At 42.8% G+C, this 24,704-nt stretch overlaps 1 protein-coding gene across 2 annotated transcripts in view; it reads right to left on the bottom strand.

Moving 5' to 3' along the window:
- Positions 1–867: 867 nt before the first annotated feature.
- LOC126272067 (endophilin-B1) overlaps positions 868–24,704 on the bottom strand; it is a 243,036-nt gene continuing 219,199 nt past the window's right edge. Inside the window, exon 8 of one of the 2 annotated variants that reach the window (XM_049974605.1) lies at positions 868–8,052. In XM_049974605.1, coding sequence (XP_049830562.1) covers positions 7,942–8,052 — 111 coding nt within the window. In that variant the 3' untranslated portion in view covers positions 868–7,941. The remainder of the gene's footprint in view (positions 8,053–24,704) is intronic. The other variant, XM_049974604.1, reaches the window with a different exon arrangement.

Genomic DNA, 24,704 nt, shown 5'->3' with positions numbered 1-24,704 from the left:
GTTTGGGAGATGCTGTGCATTCATAGGCCAGTCTTCACACAGTTATACACCAACCAACATTTTCAGTCTAGGACCAGCAAGCATTCACCCAACACCTATGCAGGATCTTGAGAAACCATGGCTAATCTTGGTTGTGTTAAAGTCAATTCTTGCATTCAAAACTGATCTTGAAGCTCATATCAAACATGTTTATGGGAATCTTTCAACTGTATACATATGAATGACTCGTGCGTGTCGGTTATATGATGTACTTTTCTTAAGTATTGACTGTATTTTTTCTTTTGAATTGATGCAAGTTGTTTACTTCAGACTGGTATTGTGTTCTGCACTCTATATTTACTCATCTTGGTGACTGTCTCAAAAATTAGAGTTTGTGGACCATTTACTGTGTTCTTCAAATATTACATCTAAAAACGACTGTAGCTTCCGACAATGCTTAGCTTATTAATACCACATTGGTATGCAGTGAAGTGCAGAGGCTTGCATAAAAACATTTGATGTAAAACTGAATCTGGTCATCATAATCTTTGTGGTGGAAATAATTGTGAAAACACAACACATCACATGGGAATATGTGTGATATACATTATCTGCACAATTTCTAAAAATCGAATGACAGCTATTCTACAAGACTTTGATCACTGAGACTCTGAGAGCTTAATGAACAATGCAGGCAGGCACCAGTGCAACATCACAGAGAGATCTGGTGATTAAATACCAAGACTCTCTACGTAGATTATAGCAAACCCTATTAAGTCTAACTCAAATATCATTTATGTGAAAGTCTACATAAAGTAGAGAACAGGTGTTAAAATCAATGGCAGTGGCTTTATTAGGAAGTAAGGAAAAACAGTATAACAACAATCATTGTGTGCAAAGAATTATAGAAAGTTTTATTCCACTGTTTCCATCAGCAGGTAGTATCAGAGAACATATATCTGGATTGCAGAATCCTTGACATCAGACAATACAGCTTGCTTAAAGAAAACAACAAAATAGGTTTTCTTCTTGAAATAATATGAACATTGAAATGTTGAGTTTTATGCCCGAGCTACCTACATGACAAATGATTACATCAACGTATTGCCTCTGAGGTCACAGCACAAATGAATGCTCAACCTTAAAGGCTGAAAAAACAAATGATGTTTAGATAGCACATATCCACATAGTATGAAATTAAATTACATGTTTAACATTTATATACATCACAGCCAAAGTTATGAAATTATTGACCTTTAGAGGTTGCAGCTGCAAAACTATAATATAAATGATGAAATTATCTTGGGCTTCCATCCAGGTGGCTGCATCAAAATGCCCCACACATATATGTACAAATGTTCCATGCAGCATTGTGAGATGCAGCACTGTGTTTGTCCGATGTACTGGCAGTACCACTTGCAAAGCGTGCTGTATACACTGGGTATTTTCAGTTTCAGATTGTCCTTTACTAAATCAAGCATAGTTTTTGTTTCTTGTGGTGACAAAGATGGTCTCAGTGTTGTTTTTCTGACAATTCTCACAATCTTTATTGAGGGAAGCCCAATATAGAGAGGAGAAAGGTGGGTTTCTCTTCCTCCTCCTCTACCCCTTTTTTCATTTTCTTCAAACCACATCTAATCTGCACTTCAGTGCACCCATTTTGACGAAAAACATCTCTAGGGTGTTACATTCTTTGTCACAAATGGCCTGTGCCCTGTGCAATGGAATTGTTAGAGCATGAACTATTGTGTTGGATGATGACAGCTTGTTACATGAAGATACTGATATGTATTGGTCTTCTTCTTGTAGACTGTTTTTCTTATTATTAGAATGTCCAAAAATGGAAGACTTTCATTTTGTTCTAGCTCCACTGTGAACTTGTATGTTTTGGTGGACAGTTTTCAGATGGTCCAGGAACTTATTCAGGGTCTCTCTGCCATATTTCTACAGAGTGAAAGTGTCATCTGTGTAACGGATAAAAGTATTTAATACCCAGCACCAATGATAATGAGAAAACAACAACTTTGCTTCACAAGTCAACTCTGATGAAAAAAGATAGGAAGCAACTCTATCCAGTACCTCCACACTTGTATGGACTGATCAAGTTCTTAAAGAAGGTTTACCACTGTGTCCTATAGTGAACATTAATAATGCACCCACATATGGAGTGGCCAAGTATCTAGCCTCACTTCTGAAACCCATAGTGGGACTCTCCAGTCACTGAGTGAAGAACCTCGCTGATTTTGTGGCCTTGCTGGAAGAGATGTCGCTACAGAAGGACGATCTCCTGGTGAGCTTTGATGTGACACCTCTTTTCACATGAGTATCACTTCAAGATTCCTTGGTACGCTTAACAGATCATTTTGAGCCCAAAACAGTGAACATATAATAATCACGATCTACTTCAAATGCAGTCGGGAATTTTGTGAACAGGCTGACAGAGTAGACATGGGCTCACCACTTGCCCCTGAGACAGCCAGTCTCCACATGGAACACTGTGAATAGATGGCACTAAAACCTGCATGGCTCAAACACAAAAACTTATTAAATTATGTAGGTCACAGTTTTATTGTGTGGGAACATGTCGGAGAGGCTTGAACAAGTTCTTGAACCATATGAACAGCACCCATCAAAATATACAGTTCAAAATGGAGCTAGAACTCAATCGCTGAATTCCATTTTTAGATATTTTAATAATAAGACAAGCGGATGTACATGCAGTATACAGATGGAAGCCCCACACAGATCTGTACCTTTATGCAAAGACCCGTCATCATTTGGTGCAGCAGTACACTGTTCTAACCACTCTAGCACACAAGACACATGCCATATATGACAAAGGCAGCCTTTCAGCTGGGTACAGCGAAGTGCAGATTAGATGTGCACTGAAGAAAATGAATGGTACAGTCTCTGCAAAATAGAGGAAAATAAAGAGGTAGAAAAACTTGCTTTATCCTCTATATTGGGCCTCTCTCAGAAAAATTGTGAGAAATCTTTGGAAAAAACAACTCAAGGACATCTTTTGACTACCATGAAAAATGCAGGATATGCTTGGATCAGTAAAACTAAAACTACAAATATCTGGTATATGCAGGATTCCTTGCAATTATGGTCACAAGCACACTGGGCAAACACAGCACTGCATCATGCAAAGCTGCATGGAACATATTAGATGCATACATTGGTGTATAAAGATGAATCAGCAGTGGCAGAACATAGCTCAATGAGGGACGTACTTTTGAATTTAAGTAAAACAAAAATGTTGTGATGAGCTAGCGGATTTGGGAGAGTATCATCAAAGAATCCACTGAGATAAGGTCCAATGGAAACACAAGGATGAGGGCTATCAGCTAAGTTCACCATGGTACCCTGCATTAGCACCTTTACACCAAGAATGCATCCAGTTGTTGATGCTTCGTGAGTCTGGGTGAGACTGAAACCTGTGTATGGGAAAAGGGGTAGGGAGAGTCAGTCACCACTCAGGGATATATATGTACGAGATGCCCACACAATCTCGACACTTCTCCAGAAGATGATGAGAGTGACACTCACTGAAACACCACAGAACATCAACTCATCCATCTGGACAGAAGCCGGAGATGATTTCATCAGCAGTATACGCCACAAAGTCCAAGTCCACATTCAAATATAATATAAATGGCGTGTATCTGAATTAACCTAATGCAACCACCTCTCCCTCCCCCACCCTCTCCAAAAAAAAGTCTCCCCATTGTACAAATGAAACATGAATTATCTTGAGCATTACATGTTTTTTTAAATAAATCAGCAAGTCCTTATTATTACTCCATTTACAAATGGTAGAATTTTTTGTCTTAAACACTAATAGTAATGTCAACGTGCTACTGTATATATCTCCATTATCATTAACAATCTATGAACAATTTTCTCATGCTGCCATATACATATTAATTTCTTAAATTACATTCAACAGTAGGAAGGCTCCATACACTATTCACTACCTCCTTTATTGCATAGGCACTGTTCAATGTATCTCAAACGATATATTGGTGAATAATCTTACAGTACACTATGACAACAAACATAACTTCAGGAACATCAATATTTATTACACAAATGATGGTTTACTCTTTTACAAAGGCAACAAAAGATTATTATAATTATTCACTTCAGAGCTTTTGTTGGTTTCTACAGGAAGGATAAGGCTATAGAAGTAGCTGGCATGGCAGAACAGATCAGAATGAGAGCTGTAAAAGACTGCTGTAATTCTGTGATCAACATATGATGATGATAAAATTGTACATCAAAGTTCCAAAATTGAAGACAGTATATGTGTACAACTACTGGTAACCTCAGCAAGGTACAGAGACATTCCATTTTAGGCAGGGAATGTTATGAAGCCAAGTACTATCAAGCCATAGTTATCTGGATCCAGATCTGGACAGTTGTGGCTAAGGATAGTATGAGGTTCAAGAAAATCAGAAAATCATTAAGAGTACACACAAAATATAAATTCCATATAATTAAGAAATCACACACAACTTAAGATGAAATAACTGCAATTTGAACCAGATAAAGTATGGGAGTTTAAAGGCTGTAGATGATGTAACATACAAGACAAAGCTGCAGCCAAGAAAATCTTGGTTGACATAAAGAGATACTGTATCTCATACAGACCAGAAAAAACCTAAGCAGAATAGTCTGAAAGCTTACATTAGAATTACTAAATTTTATTTTATATATGTACACATAAGCAACTGAAAAGCGGGCATCTGGTATTGCAGAAAAAATGGAACTTACCAACTGACAGCAAAGAAATGTGCATGCTGGAAAAAATCCGCACAAGATATGTATAATGATTAAGAAATCATGAAAGCTCAGGAAACTTTCCACTTTCACCAAAGACGAATTTGAACAAGTTCTGCACAATATGATGGATGCAATAGTAATGGATATCAACGACATAGAATAAGAATTTCTGAAAATAAGGAGATTGAGAAGTGATTACTACCTTGTTCAAAATAATTATCAACTGCTTTGAAGAAGAGAAAATTCCCAAAGACTGGTGTCAGACTAAAACAACAGTCTTATTGAAAAAAGAAACTATGATCAGCAGTAGTAATTATAAAACAATAACTCTATTATTTTATACACCAAAGACATTCCTACGTAATTAATGTAATAATGAACCAAAAAAAAGGTAAATTTTGCTTAAAGAATGATGGATTTGATTCAGCATGAGAACTGTGACAGCCATTATAATCATTGTGGATAATACCAGAGTGTCGACAGGCAACAAACAGAAAGACTTTTGCAATTTTTTATTGATTTGCAAAAGAACTTTAATGTGCTATACTGGAACTGACATTCAGCCTTAGGTGGAGCATGAGAATTGATGAGAATGATAGAAGGTTCACCAGGGAACTACACAGGAAGCAGAAGACATAACTATTTAAGGAAGAACTATATTCAGGAAAGAAATCAGATAAAATTGCCCCCTTTCACCATACTTGATCAACATGTTTACCTGCAGTGAGTCAACAAATCACTACAAATGTGGTACTTAGAAAATCAGCAAGTGGACAAGTTGAAAAAGTTTTACTGTTTAGGGAGTACAAATTCTGATGATAAAAAATGTGTTGTGGAAATTGTGGGTAACCACTGCCAGATGTGCATCCCAAGTGAAGGAAAGTCTCTTGATGAGTATATACATCAACATCAAGGCAAAGAAAGTGTTTGGAATTTTCTTACTTGAGATGTGAGAGCTAGTCAATGAGTCGAATAGATAAACAGAGGCTAGAAGCAATGGAAGTATGAATATGAATGAAGGTCATCATAAAGAGCTGAATTCATGTTAAGGCCTGTTAGGAAACCTTGAAGTGACACATGAGATTAAGTGATATTGTTGCAATGATAGAGCTAAGCCTTTAGAAAATAATTATCATGAGAATCATGTAATATATATCCTGTACTCAGGAGATGGAAACTTTCATCACATTGCTAAATGAAATACATTGAAAAACAAAGTAGTGTATAGGTAGCAGCCCTTCTCTGATGTGCATCTGTCTAGTTTATTCATATGAGCTGCAACAAACAAGTAGGACATCACTTCAGCAGGCTACTTCATATAAAACAGTGTACTACATACTTATTTTTCTACTTATTTATCCATAAAAATAATACACAATAAACTCTGGCTTCACAAAATAAAAAACTATATAAGCTTAAAATTCATATAAATCAGGAGTATCAAAATCTCCATACAATTTAACTGGGACTAAAATGATACCATACTTGACAACATGCACTTTCAGTGAAAATTTATTTGTTTAATTGCCAAACCTGAGCAAAGGTAGACAAAAACATGTAGTTGCTTTTTGCATGAGTTATTTTCTTTCTTTACTTAAGCTTAACTTTCTGACATACAGAGTCATTCTGCCACACACACACACACACACACACACACACACACAATATATGTGACTGTTTCTCAGTATCTTCTTAAACTTTATAAGGAAGTTACTGACAACATAGAGAAGAATATGAAGTCACAGAGAAAACTATGTAATTGTTTATATACAAATGGTACCTGAGTGCTGGGAAACATTGTAATCTACAATTTTTATTGCTTGGATTTTATTGCCTATAAAGTTGTATTAATGACATGTACTTTTTGCCAAAAAGAGTGAATATTCTACAGTGTGATAGTATATGGAATTTGATATTTACATCATTAGATTATTCACAGATTTCGAGACTGACTATGTGCCAAAATAACGTCATACAAAGCAATACAGCAACAAGATTAATTTGTCTGGTGTTATAAACAGTGTGTGACATACCAATAAAAACAATAAAAAATAATACTTTAGGCATATATGCCATACTGGGAATATTTTACCTTCTTTGTTACGGAATGGATTGAAATAAAACATCAATAGCTTTCATTTACAAATCAGTTGTCATTTTCAGCTTTACTTTTAGAAAATCAGTCTTTCATCACTTTATACTTTCAGTTATTTCCAGATTAATACCAACACTATCTGACTGGAAAGATACAATTTTACATTCTGTTGTCATAAAGTTATAAGGCAGTTTATTTATGAGTTACACCAAAATGTAACAGGACATGACATGACACTGCTACATTAGTCATTTTTTTAAATATTAGAATAACAAACAACACAATAAGAGTTAAAACATATTTTACCAAGGAAAACAAAGTCCAGAGCTTATATTTTTTCTCAAAATGTATTACTGAATGTAGGTTCATGTATGAGTAAAGGTACACACATAAATCCATATCCATGTTATACTCACTACAAATTTTTCGGAATTTGGTTTTCCACACACCAAACAATATTTTTGTGGACAGTAGTTGATAGAAGTTGGCATTACCCACTTACATTAATAAATATTGGACATTAATTTTATGCATAGTAATTACATAATTGTTGGATTTAATGAAGTAAAGGAATGTATTGCAGATTTTGCAACAGCAATGTAGACGCCAGTGTAACATATATGATTTTTTAATGTGATGTTTAGTATCCCACAGACCAAATGAATATAAGTGTCATATACAAATCCAAATAGTAACAACAGTTATAGGAAATGAAGGTGGTGATTCCTCCATGGCTACTCCCATGGAGGAGAAATAATAAACTTAGATTGTGGAATGTTATTTCCTTTCCATTCTCTCAGCTGTCGTTCTCAAATATCTTACTATAACTACATTTTCAGTAAAGCTCTAGACTACATTTATCCAAAACCTTTCTTCTCTTCTGAACATAGGTGCATGTAAGTGACCCCCCCCCCCCCCCAAAAAAAAAAAAAAAAAAAATCCCCCATCTCCACACACACCCACTGTGCTGGCACTTTCAAAAACTTGTTGCATCTTTCTTACTGGTGGCAAATATAACATAACTGGATGCACTCTATGTGACAATATTGCTATTAGTTGAGCAAGTATCTGCATTTCTTTTATGGATTGATTATTTCTAAGAACGCCTTTGGTACTTTTCCTTTCTGATTGCCTCTCTCCCCCATGAAATAATCTGTTTCATCAACAGAAATTTCACAAATGGTGATCACCTGAAAACAGAAAAACAAACGTTTTTGACAGTGTAATTGATGGTAATGGTTGGGGCAATACAGAACAGTAGTAGTTTTTATCACCAGGCATCATTGCCAATAGGTTGACACACTACGTTTTGTACCTGAACTGTTAATTTGCACAACTTAAGTCTACATTTCCAAGGTTTTGAGTTCTGGGCACAGCAATGTTCCAATAACCAATTCACATTGCTTAATAACAAAATGACTTTAGTCCGTAACTTCTCTACATTATTTACAGTAACAGAACATTCGTGTTTACCAGCAAAACAGCCTTAGTCCACGACTTAAGTTGGTGAAAGGTCTATATTACATTTGTTTGTATGGTAGACCTGTGATACATACTCTGGAAACAAAAATGCCATCTAATAGCAGTGCTTTATGTATTGGTTTTATTAGAAATGAAGAAAATAATGACAAAACGAGGAGGAAAGGACTCAAAAGAGGTGCAGAATACAAGACAGCTACAATAAAATGTGCTAAGATTAAAGGTTTGGAGCATGTAAATCATATGGGGAAGTTAGATTCACCTACACAAACATGACCTGCTTGCGGATAATCTATTTGGATTTAATTTTGTTTCACAATGTTGTTGTACACAGTATTCCTGTACACATCACTGTAGCTTACCGCAAGTGGTAATGACATTAATAATGCAGACTCTTGTTTATGAACCATTGTTATGCAGGAAATAATGTTTCTATTTGATTTCTGAAACTTCATTGTTAGAAGCAGTTAATTACATTAAATATTTTGAAATTAAGAATGAACAAGATACGTTCTTACAGGGACAAATTGTAAAAATTGCCATAAAAAGATGAAGAGGAAAGGAAGATGAGCCTGGTACTAGGGCAGCTATATTCAAGTATTATGTTAAAGATTCAGACAAGCGCATAGAAGTATGTAAGAAAGCCTTCCCAGTGTTTATTGTGTCACCAAATCCAGCATAAAGAGATTGTGTAAGTTGCCACTTAGCGGAAAGTCTCCTAAGGACCAACGTGGAAAACACAAAAGAGGCTGATAAACTTCATGCTCGTATTGTGTCATTTCTAACTAAACAAAGCCAGTAAGGAAACACAGATGTTTTCTACGTAAACAGTGAACTTGCTGTAAAAATAACACATGAAATGTTTCTTGTCAAATATCTTGATAGCAATGTGTTTCAACACTATTATTACAGATATTTCAATAACCATTTCCTTTTGAGTTTTTTTAGGCCCAGTGCAGACACATGCATTAAGTGTGAAGAACTGAATGTTAAAGTGAACAGCAATGCACTTAATGATCAATCCTAATGTGTTGCTGCAGCAGAACTCATAGTTCACAAATGTCGCAAAAAAAGTTCTACAAAACACTGGAAGATGCACCCAATTTATGCACTGAGAGAGAGGATTTTCCTTGCTTTAACATTTGACTGCACGCAAAATGTTTGCTTGCCTAAAATAACACTTCAGAACATGTATTATTATAGTCAACTGACAGTTCCACTTTTCTCTGGACTTAACATGAAAACTAACTCATCTACCAAGGGGAAAGCTAACAAAAGTCCAAATAAGGTATGCAGTTTTCTCCTCCGCTGTTTCAATACCTGTGTCTCATCTAGTATTCAAGAACTCTTGTTGTTTTGTGACGGCTGTCCAGGCCAGTATACGACCACCACTCTCATCAGGTTTTTAGTGGTTTTAAGTGCTCACAGGCATTTTTTGAACATCAGACTTCTATTCCCTATCAGAGAACACTCCTTTCTGCCAAATGATTGGGACTTCACAAGTAGTGAAAAGATAACTTAAGGTGTGAGGACAGACTACACAGCGAAGGACATATGTGAATACATAGTCAGCTCTATTGCTAAAAGAAAATAATTCTACATACTTTCATCCTTGGGCCAGGATGTAAACATATCCCAGAATTATCACACAGACATGCTTATCCAAACGGTGTGCGCCCAATCAAAAAAAAAAAAAAAGATACATGCAAAATGCTCAAGTAGATTCCAGACTCCAATGAATCCAAAGCATTTTATGAGAAAATTGCAGCTTGGGAAACAAAGACAAATGAGTAAATCTGCAATTTTGCTTTGGAAGTTGTCCTGTATGTTTATTTCCCTGGGTGATTTACTGTTCTACGCAGTCTGAATGTTTATCAATACAGAAAACACAATTGTATGTTTTTATATGTCAGAATTTTATTACATAACAAACACAACCGAAGTTAATTTGAAAAACGACTTAAGTTGTTCTTTTTTAAAACAAAATTTGAACATAAAGGGAGTACAAGATCATGCTTTTGTAATGACAGTTTTATGTAATTTTGATGTGTGTAGCATATCATGCAATAATCTAGTGCAATATTCACTTCAGTAAGATAGTAAATGCTTTTTTGTTATTTTCTGAAAATGTACTTCTAGGAACGTAGTCATTTTGCAAATTCACAATTCACTTGCTAGTGCAATATTCACTTCAGTAAGATAGTAAATGCTTTTTTGTTATTTTCTGAAAATGTACTTCTAGGAACGTAGTCATTTTGCAAATTCACAATTCACTTGCATATAATCAAAAGCATTCAGACAGCCCTACGTAATGCAGAATTGACTACTAGATGTCACAAGAGGTGGAACCGCCACTATAAAAGGAGGCAGGGAGTATTGCATTTGTGGTGTCAACGCCAGACACCACACTTGCTAGGTGGTAGCCTTTAAATCGGCCGCGGTCCGGTAGTATACATTGGACCCGCGTGTCGCCACTATCAGTAATTGCAGACCGAGCGCCGCCACACGGCAAGTCTACAGAGACTTCCTAGCACTCGCCCCAGTTGTACAGCTGACTTTGCTAGCGATGGTTCACTGACAAATTACGCTGTCATTTGCCGAGACGAGAGTTAGCATAGCCTTCAGCTACGTTATTTGCTACGACCTAGCAAGGCGCCAGTATCTGTACTATTGATATTGTGAATCATGTACCATAAAGAGCGACGTTCTCCATTAATGGATTAAAGTTAAGTATTCCACTAGCTACGTCCGTTTTTCTCAATTCTCATTCCCTTGTCATGTTCCAGACCTCACTCCAGCCTGCGTGAGCTAGAACGCGTGCATTTAGGCCTCCTTTAATCAGCAGATGCAGGCCTTACTGGATGCCGTTGGACAGCTCGTCCAGGTTCAACGTGCGATGCAAAACGATGCGGCAGCAGCCGCTTCACCGCTAACGCAGCCACAACACGCTGTTGCACCCACTTTTCGATCTTTTGATGCTGCACTGGAAAGCTGGACGGAGTGGTCACGCCAATTTGGATTCCATCTCACCGCCTACAGAATTCAAGGTAACAAGCGGCAGCCATTTTTGTTGTCTTCCGTCGGCGTGAATACGTACCGTGTGATAGTCAAATTATTTCCCTGACGCGACGTAGCAACTCTGTCCTACGAAGAAATTTTGTCTGCATTAGATGCATATTTCAAAGAATCAGTCAATGTCGTTGCCAAACGGTATACCTTCTTTCGTACAAAACGTACGGCAGGTCAGACTAATCGGGAGAGGGTTGCAACCTTGCAAGGCCTTACTAGGGATTGTGCTTTTGAGTGTCAATGTGGACTCCCTTATTCAGATACTATGGTACGGGATGCAATTGCACAGAACGTTTTTGATGTTCGTATAAGGGAACAGATTTTGAAACTAGTCAATCCCTCCCTTCAACAAGTAATGGACATATTGGATTGGCAGGACACACTTGAATTTGCTCAGGAATCATTCGAAACTTTCCAGCAGTGTGTCAGGTTAACCGGCCCGCCGGGCGAGCTGCACGGAGCAATAAACAGTCCTCGTGCTTAGCCGCGCCGCTGCCGCCAGGCTCTCAGCCACGTGTACCGCGCCAGCAAGCAAACGCAGTGATCAAATCATGCCCGCGGTGTGCTACTAAACATCGCGTGAGAATTGCCCGTCACGCTAAGCTATTTGCTTTTATTGTAATAAAAAAGGACATGTTCAGAGTGTTTGCCAGAAAAAGCTCAGATCGGAAGCTCAAAACCATTCGAGGCCTTTGCTTCGCGCCGGAATCGGAATCGAACCAAGGATATTCAGGCTCACGAACTTTCGTCCATGGAAATTCATGTAGTTCATTCCACTCCGCTCAGTGCCCCTCTCTCTAACAGTGACTGTGTTCGTCCCAAAAATAGTGTGCGTCGACATCGCCGGAACTCCCGTCAAGTCGCAAGTGATTATGTACCAGTGCCAGTTCACGTTGCACGAGACAGTCGCTTATCGTCAGCAGGACAGTAAACTTTTTGTAGACATGGACATTAACGGCAAAGTGATACCATTCCAGCTCGATACCGGAGCTGCAGTTTCACTGATCAATCAAGACACTTACAAACTGCTGGGCACACCTCCGTTGCATGCCGCAAGTGTTACGTTAAATAGTTATCCCGGACAAAAGATCCCTGTGTTAGGACAGTGCAGCCTTCTTGCAACATACAAAGGACAAACAAAACTTGTGTCATTTTACGTCCCTCATTCTTCTTCTGCAGTGAACTTGTTTGGTTTCGATTTATTTCAGTTGTTTAACTTGTCTATAGTAAATCAGGTCCTATCAGTGAACCAGACTGTGCCTTCAGACAGTGTTTCTCGCCTATGTGAAGAATTTGCAGACATTTTTGCACCGGAGCTCGGCTGCGCTAAGAACTATAAAGCACATTTGGAACTGAAAGTAATCACGCAACCGAAATTTTTCAGAGCGCGCAATGTTCCCCACGCATTGCGTGACGAGTTCGCAAAAACATTACACGATTTGGAATCACAAGGTGTAATTGAACGTGTGCAGGCTTCTCTCTGGGCATCACCCTTAGTAATTTTGCCAAAACCTTCCAGAAAATTGAGACTGTGTGTGGACTTCAAGGCAACAGTGAATCCACAACTAGTGATTGCAACTTTTCCTTTACCCAGCCCGGAAGATCTGTTTGACAAACTGTGCCCGGGTAAATATTTTTTGAAGTTGGACCTGGCAGATGCGTACTTGCAAATACCAGTGGACGAAGAATCCCAGCGCGTTTTGGTGGTTAACATGCATCTTGGTTTGTATCGATTCAAACGACTGCCATTCGGGTGTGCATCCGCCCCTGCATTGTTTCAGCAATATCTACAAACTGTTTGTGCGTCGGTCCCTACAGCAGCCAATTATCTGGATGATATTGTGATCTCCGGAAAGACGAAAGAAGAACATTTGCCCAATCTCAGAACATTATTTCAGGTCTTGCGATAACATGGTCTTCACTTGCTGAAGGACAAATGTGTGTTTTTTTGCTCGGGACTTACCATACCTGGGACATGTAATCAATTCCCAAGGCATACATCCCAGTCCCACACACCTTCGTGCCATTCAAGACTTGCCTTTGCCGCAGAGAGACTTTTTGTACGACGTGGTGTTTTGCTGTTACGTTCTGATAATGGTCAGTCCAGGGTTGTGATACCACGTTCGTTACAGTCCTCTGTCTAACAGCTTCTCCACCAAGGATATTGGGGTATAGTGAGAATGAAACAACTTGCTCGTTAGCACTGTACTTGGTTCGGAATCGATGCCGCGATTACGAATATGTGCTCTTCTTGCATGGTGTGTGCTGAACAACAATCAGCACCATCGCGGAAATTCTTTGCATGGCCAAAAGCCACTTCCCCTTGGCAACGCTTACACATCGATTTTGCTGGTCCATTCTGGAATGCTCGATGGTTGGTAGTGGTAGATTCATTCAGTAAGTTTCCTTTTGTTGTCCGGATGTCTTCCACGACGTCCTCTGCCACCATCCAAGCGTTATCCACTATCTTTTGCATTGAAGGTCTTCCACAGACTATTGTTTCCGACAATGGCCCACAATTCATGTCTGCAGAATTTCAGTCATTCTGCAAGGCCAATGGTATTCAACATCTGACGTCCGCGCCGTTTTCGCCACAGTCAAATGGTGCCACTGAACGATTGGTCAGGACTTTCAAGTCACAGATGTTGAAGTTAAAAGTCGCATTCTCGGGAGGACGCGTTATTGCTCTTTTTGTTCTCGTATCACACAGCCCCGAGATGGTCGCTCGCCGGCTGAGTTGCTCCACGGTCGTAGTCATCGAACCTTGATGTCTTTGCTACATCCGCCGCATCAGGTTCCTGTGCAGCGGCAGACACCTGCTTTTGCTCCCGGCGATGTTGTCTATCGCAAATAATGAGGTTTACGGTGTTGGCTCAAAGGGCGCATTCTTCACTGCCTCGGACGCGCTATGTATCTGGTTTTGGGGGACTCTGGTGAGGTGCGTCGGCATCTCAATCAGATGCGCCTCTGTCGTCGCACGGGATCTGCCACTCGCCGTCTGCTTTCAGCGACGGTGCCTTCCGGTCAGCGCCCTGGGGACCCCTCTACTGGCTCGCCTCAGCCCCAGGTGTTACCGATGCTGCCTTCCATTTTGCCCCATGGCGATGCGCCGCCGCCGCCTGTTCTCCCGCTGGCAACGCCCGCAGTAGACGCATTGCTGCAGTCGCCGGCCGTCTCCCTGGGTCACGCGCCGCCGATCGCTTCCCTTGACCAGTTGTTCTCCGACATGGACCTCTTGCCCGCTCCGGACCATATGTCGTCTCCGCCCGTCGGGTGCCCCGGCCCGATGGAGGTCGACCCTTCGGCCCCTCCTGTCTCTCTAAGGGCGCATACACCACATGTTGGCGTGCACCCTGGAGCAGGTTTTCAGGCGTTTCCTAGCTCCCCGTGGTCCGAATGGCAGGGTGCGGGTGACACAGACTCGCCTGTTATTAGGCTCCCCACCTCGTCGCATACGTCAACATGCGATCCCCCCCACGGCGGGCGGAAGCCTTATTCCACAACGGTACGCCGATTTGCGGGGGAAGAATGTGGTGTCACCGCCAGACAACACTCTTGCTAGGTGGTAGCCTTTAAATCGGCTGCGGTCCGGTAGTATACATCAGACCCGCGTGTCGCCACTATCAGTAATTTCAGACTGAGCGCCGCCACACGGCACGTCTACAGAGACTTCTTAGCACTCACCTCAGTTGTACAGCCGACTTTGCTAGTGATGGTTCACTGACAAATTGCGCTCTCATTTGCCGAGACGATAGTTAGCATAGCCTTCAGCTACGTTATTTGCTACGATCTAGCAAGGCGCCAGTATCCGTACAGCGACATTCTTCATTAATGGATTAAAGTTAAGTATTCCACCAGCTATGTCCGTTTTTCTCAACTCTCATTCCCTTGTCATGTTCCAGACCTCATGCCAGCCTGCATGAGCTAGTACGCGTGCATTTCGGCCTCCTTTAACCATACGGTTGGCTCTCCTGCCAACCACAACAGCATTGTCAGTAGAAAAGCAGAAAGACCAGAATGGTCGGTCAGGAGAAATCAGTGACTTTGAACGTGGCCTAGTCATTGGTGTCATCATTGTAACAAATCCATCAGCAACATTTCAACCCATCTAAGTTGACTGTTGCTCAAGTGACTGAGGCAATGGTTTGTGCACAAAATATCCTTGAAATGGACTGGCTTGTCCAGAGTTCTGATCTCAACAAAATGTAACACATTTTGAATCAGTTAATGTTTAAAACACTGACTTTACTCCAGAACCCTGCATTCAACCTTCTTTGGTTTTAGCTCTTTAGGAAGAAAAGGCTGCAATTCCTCTAAAAACATTTGTACACCTCACTGAAAGCACCCCCAGCAGAAAAACCGTTATAAAAGTGAAGAATGGACACACACTATAGTATGGACCACTAATGGGTATACAGATATTTTTGATCAGATTTTGTGTGTGTGAGCGCGTGCGCGCGCGCACACACACACACACACACACACACACACACACACACACAAAGCTCTTTCTTCTCCTGCCACCTCTGTAACCATTTTCTTCTCCCTCCTCTCTCTGACCATGTTTTCCTTCCTCCTCTCCATCCATCTTTTCCTCCCCCCTCTCTATCTCCTCCTCCTTCCTCTTCCTTTTCTACCTGTCCATAACCCATCTGCATCTTCCACTTGCCTCATGAACCTCCCCTTCCTAGCCCATCTCTCTGTCAAAATTATCAAACCTGGCATATACCTGCTATGTCACTCATCACTGGAAGCTGCCATGTGGTAATCATATGATAGCTTCATAATTTTGCTGTAGGATAGGCTGAAATAAAACTCATCTGAAAACACTGTATTCTGCTGCTCTACATGTCAGGAAGGCCACTACCACTGATGTGTCAACTACGGTATACAGTTTTTGTGCTTTGGTTGGTTGGTTTGTGGGATTAAAGGGACCTGACTGCTATGGTCATTGTTGCCTTTTTCCAAAACGTCAAACATCCACACAGAAGGAAAACGGACAAAGGACGTGGCAACAGACGACATAGGACAAGAAAAACTTAGACAGAGATCAGAGAAAAAGGATTAAAATCAAACAGAATGTGACAGTGGTTGGCCGACCATAGAGACAAAAACGGAAAAGCCAACCACCAAGAAACACCTTAAAAACTCAGTCTAAAACCATAGGCCAAAGGCCAGACTCAACACAAAAAAGACAAACACATAGATTAAGTGATAAAAGCCCCCTGACCGAATAAAACGCAAAACGAAGCCTGCCATGGCAGTGTCATCTGTTCAAAGGGCAGGGAGTGTATCAGGCAGTGCTAATGTCTGCCTGAGAACAGCTAAAAGTGGACAGGCCAACAAAATGTGGACCACTGTCAACGCTGCCCCACAGTGACATAGAGGCGGGTCCTCACGGCTCAGTAAATATCTGTGCATCAGCCGGGTGTGGCCAATGTGGAGCCGACAAAGGACAATAGAGTCCCTGCAAGTGGCTCGCATGGATGACCGCCACACAGTCGTCGTCTCCTTGATAGCTTGGAGTTTATTGGGTGTGGTCAGATAGCGCCATTCAGCGTCCCAAAGCGCGAAAACTTTGCGGCATAGGACTGCTCGCAAATCAGTCTCTGGGAGGCCAATGTCCAGAGTTGTTTCACTGGTGGCCTTCTTGGCCAGGCACAACATTGCCCGGGATGCCGAAATGACCAGGGGTCCACACAAAGGCCAAAGAAATGCCGCAACGGGCAAGAGTAAGGAGGGACTCCTGGACAGCCATCACCAGACGAGAGTGAGGGAAGCACTGGTCGATAGCTCGTAAACTGCTCAGGTTGTCGCTATAGATAATGAAGGACTCACCTGAGCAGGAGCGGATATACTCTAGGGCACAAAAGATGGAGACCAGCTCAGCAGTCAGCAGTGAAAACGCACCAGCCAGCCGACAATGAATATTGTTCATAGTGCTCCCCTAGAGTGAGAGCATAACCGACACGACCAGCAACCATCGAACCGTCAGTGTAAACAACGCCAGAACTCTGATACGTGGCAAGGATGGGAAGAAAGCGGCAGCGGAAGGCCTTCCGAGGGACTGAGTCCTTCGGGCCCTGTGCCAATTCGACCCGAAGGCTTGAGTGGGGCACACACCATGAGGGTGTACGCAGAGGGGCCCAGAAAGGAGGTGGAAGAGGGAAGACACCAAGCCCGGAGAGAAGCTCTCTGACGCGGACCGCGATCGTACAACCCGACTGGGGCCGACGTTCTGGGAGATGGACAACCGACTGAGGGAACATGAGACGATAATTAGGATGCTACAAACATGTGTAGCATAAGCGGCTAGTAAAGGTTGGTGCTGTAACCGCAGTGGAGGGACACGTGCCTCCACAAGTATGCTGTCCACAGGGCTGGTCCAGAAAGCACCAGTGGCAAGTGTGATCCCACTATGAAGGATTGGGTCCAGCATCCTCAACGCAGATGGGGATGCTGAACCATAAGCCAGGCTCCCATAGTCCAGATGGGACTGGATTAATGCTTGGTAGAGCCGTAAGAGGGTAGATCGGCCAGCACCCCAGCTGGTGTGGCTGAAGCATCACAGAGCATTAAGATGCTGCCAACACATCTGTTTAAGCTGCCGACTATGTGGGAGCCAAGTCAACCGGGCATCAAAAACCACACCCAAAAACCGATGTGTCTCCACCACAGCAAGAAGTTCACCAGCAAGATAAAGCCGTGGCTCAGGGTGAACTGTTCGTCGCCGGCAGAAATGCATAACGCAGGTCTTGGCAGCCGGAAACTGGAAGCCATGCGCTACAGCCCAAGACTGCACCTTGTAGATAGCACCCTGTAGCTGACGTTCAGCAGCTACAATGCCGATGGAGCTATAGTAGAGGCAGAAGCTGTCAGCATACAAGGAAGCTGAGACAGACATTGCCACCGCCACAGCGAGCCCGTTAATTGCAATTAGAAACAGGCAGACACTTAGGACTGATCCCTGTGGTACTCCGTTCTCCTAAACTCGGGAGGAACTATGGGAGGTCGCGACACGCATGCAGAAGGTACAATGCGACAGAAAATTTCGGAGGAAAATCGGCCGTGGACCCTGAAGACACCAACCATGAAGCGTAAAGAGGATGTGATGGCACCATGTCATATCATACGCCTTCTGCATGTTGAAAAAGAAAGCGACGAGGTGCTGACGGCGGGCAAAGGCCATACAGATGGCTGACTCCAGGTTCACCAGATTGTCAGCGGCAGAGCAGCCTTTACGGAACTCACCCTGAGACGGAGCCAGAAGGCCCCGAGACTTGAGTACCCAACTCAACCGCCGGCGGTAGCTGTCCACCTCCAATGGGTTATTGCCAAGTCTCAAAAGGGGGATAACAATGCTTTCCCGCCATTGCGATAGAAACTCACCCTGCACACAGATACGGTTGTAAAGGTCGAGGAGGCATTGCTGGCAGTCCACTGAGAGGTGTTTCAGCATATGACAGTGGATGCGATTTGGGCCGGGAGCTGTATCAGGGCAAGCGGCTAGGGCACTGTGGAATTCCCACTCACTGACTGGAACATTGTAGGATTCAGGATAGTGGGTGTGAAATGAAAGGCTCCAACGATCCAACCGCTCTTTAATGCAGTGGAAGGCCATTGGGTAATACACAGAAGCAGAACTGAGAGCAAAATGGTCTGATAAGTGGTTTACAATTACGTCAGAGTCAGTACAAACTGCTCCATTCAGTGAGAGGGCACGGACGCTGACAGGGGTCCAATAGCCATAGAGGTGCCTAATCTTGGTCAAACCTGCGATGGAGAGATATGGAGGCAATTGGTGGAGACATACCGTTCCCAGCACTCCTGCTTGTGTTGGCGAATGATGCAGCGGGCCCATGCGCAGAGCCATTTAAAGGCGATGAGGCTTTCTAATGAGGGGTGCCGCTTGTGACGCTGGAGTGCCCGCCTGCGATCTTTAATCGCAGGCGACACCCAAGGCACAGTCCTCTGCCGAGGGACCCAGAAGAACGGGGAATGGCAGATTCTGCGGCAGTAACAAAGCCGGTGGTGACCAAGTGAACCACTGCATCAATGGCTTCATTAGAAAGCGGCACAATGGCGGCCTTGGAGGAGAACAAGTCCCAGTCAGCCTTATTCACAGCTTATCTGCAAGGGCGCCCAGAAGAGTGATGCTGTGGCAGTGACAGAAAGATCAGAAAGTGGTCACTACCACACAGTTCGTCATGTACACTCCATTGGACAGACGGTAAGAGGCTAGGGCTGCAGATTGCAAGGTCAATGCCTGAGTACGTGCCATGTGCCACACTGAAATGTGTGAAGGCACCATCATTTAAAATGGAAAGGCCAAGCTGTGTCAATACATGCTCAACGGTGGCACCTCGACCTGTTACCACTGACCCACTCCACAGAGGGTTATGGGTGTTGAAGTCGTCCAGTAACAGGCAAGGTGGCGGCAATTGGGCTACCAGCGCAGCCAGGACATGCTGTGGGACATCACCATCTGATGGAAGATAAAGACTGCAGATAGTAACAGCCTGTGGCATCCACACCCAAACAACGACAGCCTCTGAAGGTGTTTGTAGAGGGACAGAGTCTCTGTGAAGGGAGTGAAGAGTGAAGGATGTGGATGCAGACACCACCAGATACCCTTTCATAAGCTGCCTGGTTCCTATAATAACCCCGATAGCCACAGAGGGCTGGGGTTCGCATTGCCGGAAACCAAGTTTCTTGAAGAGCACTGCAGAGGAAAGGGTGAAGGCTGAGAAGTTGTTGGAGCTCAGCAAAATGGTGGAAGATACCGCTGCAGTTCCACTGGAGGATGATATCATCCTTGGCTGAGAAAGGCGTGAAGGGACTGGGGAGGCAGATTACGCTGCTGGGTCACCTGCTGCCTCCGACTGAACACCTGTGCAAATGCTATCCATTGTATCTGAGGGACCGGTGAGATTGAGGTCCTCAATGAATGCTAGAATATCCACCTCGTCCTCAGACGCAGAGCTGGAAAGTTGCGGTGGGGTGGGTGCCATCGCAAGTTCCTTGGGCTTAGAGCTCTTCTTCTTGGACTTCTCACACTGCTCCTTGGGTTTCACTGGCTGGGAGGGCTTCACCGATTCAGTCTTTGGGACGGAGAAGGATCGCGAAGCCCTGTGATCAGCTGGTTGTGGGCACTGATGCCACTGTCGGGAGTCAGCCTTCCCGCTTGTGGAAACCTGGGAAGGGAGGGACCCAAGGGACTCCTTGCGAGTGTGAGAAGTCGAAGGTGGATGCTTCTCCGGCTTAGAAACAGGGACAGACATCCCTGAGGAGTGGGAGGGTGTTGCTCCCGAGGTAGGTGGCGCAGGAGCAACAGGGTGGGTAGAGCCCCCCCCCCCCCCACGGGCAAGGGGGCATGTGGAGGCATACGGCTCGTCGATCCGGCTGGAATTCTCAGAACTGATGGGGCTAGCATGGTTGTTGTAGCAGTGGCATAGGAAGATGTCATTCTCACAGGATGTAGTCAGTCATATTTCCTCTTAGCCTCACTACAGGTCAGTCGGTCCAGGGTCTTATATTCCATAATTTTGCGCTCTTTCTGTAGGATCCTGCAGTTTGGCAAGCAAGGTGAATGATGCTCTCCACAGTTGACACAGATGGGAGGCAGAGCACATGGAGTACTGGGATGTGATGGGCGTCCACAATCTCGACATGTAAGGCTGGAAGTACAGCGGGAAGACATATGGCCAAACTTCCAGCACTTGAAGCACCGCATTGGGGGAAGGATATAGGGCTTGACATCAAACTGGTAGAGCATCACCTTGACCTTCTCCGGTAACGTATCACCCTCAAAGGCCAAGATGAAGGCATTGGTAGCAACCTGATTATCCCTCAGACCCCGATGAACGCGCCGGACGAAATGCACACCTCAACGCTCTAAGTTGGCGTGCAGCTCGTCATCAGACTGCAAAAGTAGGTCCCTATAGAAAATAATACCCTGGACCATATTTAAACTCGTATGTGGGGTGATGGTAATGTTAACATCCCCCAACTTGTCACAGGCAAGTAACCTTCGTGACAGGGCAGAGGATGCCGTTTTTATCATAAATGACCCAGAGTGCATTTTGGAAAAATTCTCCACCTCCCCAAACTTGTCCTCTAAATGCTCTACAAAGAACTGAGGCTTTGTGGACATGAAAGACTTCCCATCAGCTCTCGTACAAACTAGGAACTGAGGCGAATAATTGTCACTGCCATCCTGAGACTTAAGCTCCTCCCACGATATGGCCAGGGAGAGGAACGTTTGCGGATTGTATTTCTGAGCATTAAATTGAGCCCAAGAGCGCTTAGAGACTTCTGGCGGCTGGCCACCAGCGAGAGATGATGTACCACGCTTCACTGCGGGTCATCCGCCCTGATGCCACCCACTCCAACCAAGGGCCCTCCCAACGGGCGCCACCCAGCCTCAGCAAGGGCAACCTGGCAGGATGGCCAATGCCAGGAGTCCCGATGCCCCAGGGAGATAGGCATCTACTCCTTGGCATACATGGGGAGTTAACGGTGCAGGCATCAGCAGAGCGATCCCTGTGTTGTCTGGGGGCTACTACCAACAGGGTACATGGCGGCCCCACCACAACGGACTGGCTACCGTGCTGGATCTTAGGTGCGAAGATGTCGAAGGTCATCGACTCAACAAAAAGCAACAGTGCATAGTGGTAAGGTATCCTCGCCCAACAGATGGAAAACGAGCGGGACAGCATTGTAACGATGAGAAAGCTGGCTAAAGGTCTCAACGCACGACGGATACAGTGCACCATGCAAGGCACCCTTCCCCAATTGGCTCGCTCTTTGGAAGAATTTAGAAAGATGGCGCTCAAACCCGAGAGGGGACCATCACATACAGCCGAAACTTTTGAGACTCCTTTTAGTCACCTCTTAAGACAGGAACACCGCGGGCCTATTCTTACCCTCGAACCCGCAGGGAGATTTTGTGCTTTCTGGATATGGAAAGATGAAGAAATGGTGTGTGTGTGTGTGTGTGTGTGGGGGCCATGCCTGCATGCTCATACAGGCATGTGCAAGCATGCATTATCACTTTTGCCTGTGACAGATTGCAAAGAATCTTTGATGTGGACAGATGCACACCCATTACCAAGCAGCATCACGGATCGAACTGCTGTTTAGTTTGGTACAGCTATACGGATAAGATGGATTTCATCCCCATAGTGTGTCTACACTGAATGGACATAGACTCATTAGTTGCTCCTCACCACATTCAATCTACAAACCCTTTGAGTACTGACTGGTCCATTCTTTTTGAATTTTTGTGATTTTCACAAATGTTAGTGAATTTAGTGCAAGTACATTTATAAATAATGACAGTTATTGTTCTCATCTGTTAATGAAAATGTGCCAACATCTTTAACGATCGCTTCATTGAGGTCCAAAGAAATGACCACTATATCTAAACAAACCAATTCTCCATTTTATTTTTTTAAATGTTACTTTTCGTCATTAGGGTGAGCAGTGGCAGCACAAGAAGCTGGAAGGTGGGTAAAGTATGAATTAGAGAATTACTTGAAGTTGTAGATTGCACATTTTATTGTTGGTACTTTGATTAACTTCCTATTTTTCTTTGATTTCTGTGAATGACACTTGATATGTAATGTCTTGTTTAAGTACTGCCTTAATACGATGATAAAGACAATCATCATCAACATGTGACATCATTGTGGATATATGCAACAGTATGGTTGATAATATTGTGAGATGAAATTATTATTTTTTATTGTATTATTTCACAACTAAAAGTATTATATTGTAACATAAGCCATACAAATGGCTGACAACAAGGGGGAACTGCAGCCATTAGTTCTGTCAAGGGCATGCAGCTCTAGTGTATAGATGGATAAAATATTAAGAAGGTAAAAATGGACTACTTAGGAAAATGCTGGCATCAGGAAACAAACCGGCATTCTATGGACCAGAGGGTGGAATGGGCAATCTCTTAATGCAGCAAGTAGCTTACAGAATTTAAAAATGGAAAAGAATAGGTTGAAGTTAGATATAGAAGGAATTAGTATAGTGTGGTGGCAGGAAGAGCACAACTTCTGGTAAGGTACATGAAGAGTTATAGATACCAAATGAAGTGGGCAAAGCGAAAGCAGGTGTAATAATGAAGAAGAAAATAGAAATGTGTGCGTAAGCTACTATGGATGACATACTGAAAACATTTTTGCAGCCTAAATAGACAAACTACCACCCGGCACAGCAGTAGCAGTTTATATGCTTCTGACACCACAGATGAAATTACTAAGATAGTTAAGAGAAATGAAAATTTAATTCTGAAGTGGGACTGGAATTCCATGACAGGAAAAGGATGATAAGGAAAAATAGCGAGAAAACATACATGAATTTGGGGGGGGGGGGGGGGGGGTGAAAGATGAAGCTGCCTGATAGAATTTTGCATATAACGAAATTTAATTTGTTTAAGAATCATGATAGATGATGCTGAAACGACAGATATGTCAAAACAAAATCTTAAACTGCAAAACATTCCCAGGGGCAGATGTGGCTTCTGATCATAATTTACTGGCTGTCAACTGCACATTAAAAATGAAGGAACTGAAGAAAGACTGAAAGAACCAGAGATTACTGAGAGTTTTCAAGGAAGAATTAGGCAATGACTGAGCGAAACAGGAAAAATGGATATGGCAAAAGACTAATAGCTTTGAGAGATGGAATAGTGATGATGGCAGAGGATGAAATAAGCAAAAAGTTATCATTGGATAACACATGTGATGCTGAATTCAACTGATAAGAGGAGAGAAGATAAAAATGCAGCAAACGAAGTATGCAAAATGGAATACAGACATGTAAAGTGCAAAATGGCTAAGCACATGTGGCTAGAGGACAAATTTAAGGCATGTACGACCATGGGAAAGGTAGATGACACCAATACGAAAATTGGAGAGGTCTTTAGAGAAAGAGAAACAGCTGTATGTGCCACAAACTCAAATGGGAAGCCATTACTAAGAAATAAAGAGAAAAATGAAAGGCAAAAGAAAGATATAGAAGGTATAAAGAGAGGAAATGAATTTGAAGACAGTACTATAGAAAGGGAAGAGAAAATAAATTGAGTTGCCAAACAGAAGAACAATAGTATGAAAATGATAGATTGTTACTCTCCATATAGAGGAGGCGTTGAGTTCCAGACAGAGGCCAAAACAAAAAGATAACTAAACAACATTTAAGCTTTCAGCCAAAAGGCCTTCTTCACAAATAGAAAGAGTGTGGGCGTACACACACACACACACACACACACACACACACACAC

Source organism: Schistocerca gregaria, chromosome 5, assembly GCF_023897955.1.
Source record: "Schistocerca gregaria isolate iqSchGreg1 chromosome 5, iqSchGreg1.2, whole genome shotgun sequence".
Lineage (NCBI taxonomy): Eukaryota > Metazoa > Arthropoda > Insecta > Orthoptera > Acrididae > Schistocerca > Schistocerca gregaria.
This window is presented reverse-complemented; position numbering and strand designations above follow the sequence as displayed.